The 5022-nt window shown below is 53.4% G+C and overlaps 1 protein-coding gene across 1 annotated transcript in view; it reads right to left on the bottom strand.

The window, feature by feature from the left end:
• Positions 1-4563, bottom strand: part of LOC109952677 (O-acetyl-ADP-ribose deacetylase 1-like) — a 5487-nt gene extending 924 nt beyond the window's left edge. Inside the window, exons 1-2 of the mRNA XM_020587871.1 lie at positions 4521-4563; positions 4306-4426 (exon numbers count right to left, since the gene is read on the bottom strand). Coding sequence (XP_020443527.1) covers positions 4306-4426; positions 4521-4563 — 164 coding nt within the window. The remainder of the gene's footprint in view (positions 1-4305; positions 4427-4520) is intronic.
• Positions 4564-5022: the final 459 nt, after the last annotated feature.

Below are 5022 nucleotides of genomic sequence, written 5' to 3'. Positions count from 1 at the left end.
GAGGGCGAAGGGGTGTGTGACGACGACGTCCACTATGTCATCCACGAGACTGACGCGGCGGTGGTAGGAGACGTGAGCGGCACTAAGCCCAAGGGTAAGTTCTTAAGTTTTCGCAGGCACGCCATTACTCGATTACTCATGTATTCTCATCATCTCATTGCGTACATCTCTCTCGTTCCTCAGGTCCAGACCCGAAACGACCGAAACTCATCAATGAAGATGATTCAAATGTTTGAATTTTTCTAAATATGCAATAAAAGATGATACACTAAGAAATAAATCCTGTTACGTGTGTTTATGAAGCCAAGTTACTGATCAACAATCTCCAACGTTGGCATCAGGTAACAAACACTCACGACAAAATAAAGACACTTAGTTCGGGTTCAATGGTGTTTTATTTATTTCATTTCACAGATCACACAACATGAGGACATTGTTACACAGCGATAGTAGGCAGTCTGCTGTATTTTATTTTTCTTTCGCATATTTGGTACGTGACATACACAACGTTAAGCAGCGTAAGCACTAAAGCCGCCGCCATCAAGACCGTGCTCCTGCGTCCGCACGGTTCATCGGTTAGCCCCTCGATCAGGTCGTACAGGGTGGTGTTGCGAGGGAGATTCGAGAACCATTCGGACATCTCAGCTCACTCACTCGTCGCCCAGCGTCAGCTTCTCGATGAGACTCAAGCACTTCTTCGCGGCCGCGCTCTTTGCGATCTTTTTAGCACTGCCGACTCCTAGGGGATGAGAAATACGAGTTAAAGACCATTCAGAGCCACAAAAAGTATGATTCGCTAAACTCGGTTCGACACTCACCCTGGGTGTGCACGCTCGCCACTACTTCGCATCGGTACGAGAACTGCCCGGGTGTAAACTCTTCTTCGCAGTAATAGGGTAGAGGCCACTTGCGCTTCTGACACAGTTCCTGATAAAGACCCGTTACGTGACATTAGTCTCATTTCAGGTTAAGTAGTACGTTTATTCGTGAAACTCAGCTCGGCTTACCTGTAATTCGCCAACATAATTGTCCAAGGAGTCCCGATCATCATCCTCGGGCCCGCCGTCTTGGACCCGGGACTCTTCGTCTAGCCGATGTGAATTTTTATCGAAGGGGTTCTCGCGAGGAGGTCTTGGTGGTGTCGGCGCATTGTCCCTTGGTGCGTTTAGTTCGAATAAATCTGGATTTTGCTGTAAGAGATTTAAAGCGGCCTGCGCTTTAGCCAAACGCTTTTTAGGACCGCTACCTTCGGCCTCATAGCGTACTTCATCGTTTCCCCGGACAAAAAGCTCAACTTTGTAATGAAACGTAGGACTGTGGCAGGGTCCGGTAGATCTTAATTCCACGAACTTCATCTCGTGTCTTTGTTTGTCTGAGCACTCTTTTAGCGTCGCCGTCCAGTTCACGCGCTCGAACAATGCCATCCTGAACGAACTGAACCGTTCTGGGGAAACCGCGCGACACTTTAACACAAATCGTATCCGACCGCTCCAATCTCCACCCATCTCCACCCAGTTCCCCGTTGTAGCTGTCTGGATGGCTCATTATTTTCTTTCAACCAAACGTAGACACAAAGACACAGCACCACAACACATCCACGTTATTGCTTTATTGTATTGGCAGGGTGAATAAATGATACACAATACAAAAAAAGTACACAGAATACACAGATCAATCACTGGTCCTCAAACTCTAGATGTACTCCACGGCCGCCGCTTCGTACAATTTGTCGAATCCTCGTCCGCCGTTCGCGGATTTGTCTCTCAGAAGCACCTTGAGCGTTTTAGATGAGCCGGACGATGAGAGATTGCAGTAGTAGACGCTGATCAGGTCAGATTCCTCCACCGGGTCGATCGCCAAGGTCTTGATCGCAGAAGTACCGATATCGTTGTCCTTTGTGGTCGGGTTGTCGGTTCGCTCCTTGACTCTCGCGCCCTCCTTGTTCAGAAATATCGGATAAGAGTCTATTTTACCCGTGGCGTTGTGCAGATCTTTGCTCCAGTACAGAAAGTCGTATTGAAGCCAGGTAGCCAATATCGCTTCGCACCGAACCTCGATCCGTTTCCCGAGCGAGACCGGGATGATCACGGTCTGGCTCAAGTCTCTGCTTATCGGGCGTATTATCTCGGAATAAGGCGGTATGATCTCCATGAGCATCTTCGAGCTCGCTCCGTCCAATACGTGACCCACCGGGAGCCCCGTGGCTTCGCTCCCTTCTTCGGTGATATAATAACGTCTCTTACATCCGACGAGAGAGGGGTTGCGCAGAAAGTCGGCTAAGATCACCCCTGGACTGATCACCGTCGGGTTTTCTCCCTGAAAACGAAAGGAGAGAGAAAATAAGAGAAGGCATAACATAACATTGAAGTTTGGCTCGAACGGCGGAGTCGTGCACTTGCCTTGATCTGAACACCTTCCCATTCCTCGCCCCACCACGATTCCTCCTTCGCGCGAACACCGGGCCATCCGACCAGATGATCTTTCACGTAGGAACACTTCAAGGCGCAAGGTCTGCCGTGTTGACAGTGCGCAATCTTCCCAGACGTCACGTTGGAAGGACCGTCGCTCACGATAACGTTCACCAAGACCGAAGCGCTCCGAGTCCCGCATCTGTACAGCTCAGGCCCCTGTACGTTCGCGAACACTAAGCGTCTCTTCCATTCGATTCCGCTTCGGTTTCCGCTGAGCGCAGTCCAAGTCACGGGTCCTCTAGCCTTCAAGGGGCACGCCAGAGCCGAGACCGTGTTCCTCTGTAACACCACGGTGCGGACTCGAACCCCGGTAGTAGCGTTCTGGGTCTCCAGTCCTGAGATCGACGAGATGATCATCAGGAGCGGGAGGACCGAGAGAGTCCGGGAGAAAACATCGGAATAGCTTTGAGTTGTCATGATGTTTATTCAGAAAAAGCCTTCGGTAGTCCTTATTTATACTCTCCTTACGCCGGGTTTGACCGAGTAAGCAGTCGGAGCCTGTTCTTGGCACGATCTACACGAAGCGATGGCGGGCGTGACTACTCGCAGCACCAGCACCAGACGCTCCTCTTCTCTGTTACGAAGCGTAACACAAAGAGGTCGCGGAAACGACGAGGAGGAACGGGAGCCATCGTGCGAAATCGGTTGTCCTCACGTGAATGTAATAGCGCGTATGAAGCGTGAAATCGTGGAACTTAAGAGAAACCTCGCGGAGGAAAGGCAACTGAAACTCTCCTCACGATCGGCGTCGAGCGCTTTCGAAGAAGGCGAAAGAGACGCGATTCAACGAGATCGAGATGACACGAGACGTGCATCAGCGCCCGGGCCGCCTGATTCGCCGGATAACGCTTCTTTGAGAGCGGAACTCGATCGCGCGGTCTACGACCTGGAGTTGTGCAAGCGAGACCTAGGGGACGCGCGAGGCGCTCTTCGCGAGGCGCTCGACGAGAGCCGCGCCCTCAGGGTTGAGCTCGAGCTCGCGAGCGCCGCGGCCTCTTCGACGAAGAAAGGAGAGCGGAGCGACGACGACGAAGTCGCCGATCATCATCCTCGTTTGGACTGGGTGGGGAGACATTACTTAGCCACGTCGCTGCCCGAGGATCTCATGTTCAAACCCGGACAGTCCGTGACTCCGGTCGGAGTGTTACAAAAGCTCTTTGAGATGAGGGTAGGCGGGAAGCAGGCTGTAGGTTTCAGCGTAATGCTTGAGAACGTGAACATTGCCTTGTCTCACATGGAACCCGAATGGTACGCTAAACACTTCGGTTTCAACAAACAATCTCAATTGCACAGAAACGGGTATAGATCTACCGTTCGGATAGAGACGGAGGACTTCGCGTGGTTGCTTTTCGAATACGGGGCGCAAGCACCGTTTGTGGAATTGCTGGCCGGACTCCTGGGCGTGCTGAGCAGCACCTACAAAGGCGGAGTCACGACCGTGGCGTTACAGCTGGGCAAGAGTTTGTACGCGACGAGCGTGACCCTGTTCAAGGAAACGGTGTCCAGAGCGTCCGAGGATTTCGCTCGAGTGCGCGATAGAGCGCGTAAAGTGCGCGAAACTCAGGGCGCTGTCTTTGTACCTGTCACGGAGGGTTTAGAAGAGAACACGTCGTCATCGTCGCGACATTGGGCTCAGGCTAAAAACACGGCGTTACGGTCCGTATTGGAAGGCATAGAAGTCCCGGTTCGCGCGAAAAGACCGGCCGAGTCAGCCGAGTCGTCGTCGCTCGACAGAGACAGAGACCCGTTTGGAATCGACCGGTCTCTGAACGCGTTCATCCAACGTCGACGTTTGGACGTGAACAGGCGAGGAGAGCATCAGAGTAAGAACCGCGGCGGCGCTTCCGACAACGCAGAAGAGATCCCAGCCCCACGAGAAATCGGATGGCCTCTCGTGAAGTGAACCGGGTGCGATTCGACCCCGATCCGCTCGGGCGCCCGTGACGAAGCCGTGTCTCGAGGAGAGACGGGCGATGACGGAAGACGAAGATGCCGACGGAGGAAAGGAAGAACAACAACAACAGGAGGAGGACGTGAGACGGAAAAAACCTCGGCTCGACGACGATCCGAAAACTCGTGCGATTCTCGCCATGTCTAGGTACTGTCAGGAGGAATGGGTGCGACGCATGGTTAGGCTGCACACGACTCGAGGCGATCGCGTGAAACTCGCCCTGCTCAGCGGAGACGCCGGCTGCGGAAAGTCTTACGCGATATCGTTGCTAGAGGCTAAACTGAGGGCTCTCAAGGTCAGCGTGGCGGTGAGCGCCATGACCAACAAGGCGGCTGGGACGTTGATGGAATCCGGTTCTCTGGCCAGGGTGTTCACGTTCCACAGGATGATGGGATTCAAGAAGCAACTGCTGGACGACGCGCTCTCCCCGGAGGACTTCATCGAACGCTACCGCGACACGTACGCGTATGTGATCGAGCGCTTCGAGGCGCTATGCGCTTCGGACGATTTCCTTCAACGTGCGAACGACAGGCATTCTTGCGAACGGCTGCGCCCCGGGTCCTGCGCGGTCTGCAGTGCGATCTTCGGACGCCTGAGAGG

Source organism: Monopterus albus, unplaced genomic scaffold (assembly GCF_001952655.1).
Source record: "Monopterus albus unplaced genomic scaffold, M_albus_1.0 scaffold484.1, whole genome shotgun sequence".
NCBI lineage: Eukaryota > Metazoa > Chordata > Actinopteri > Synbranchiformes > Synbranchidae > Monopterus > Monopterus albus.
This window is presented reverse-complemented; position numbering and strand designations above follow the sequence as displayed.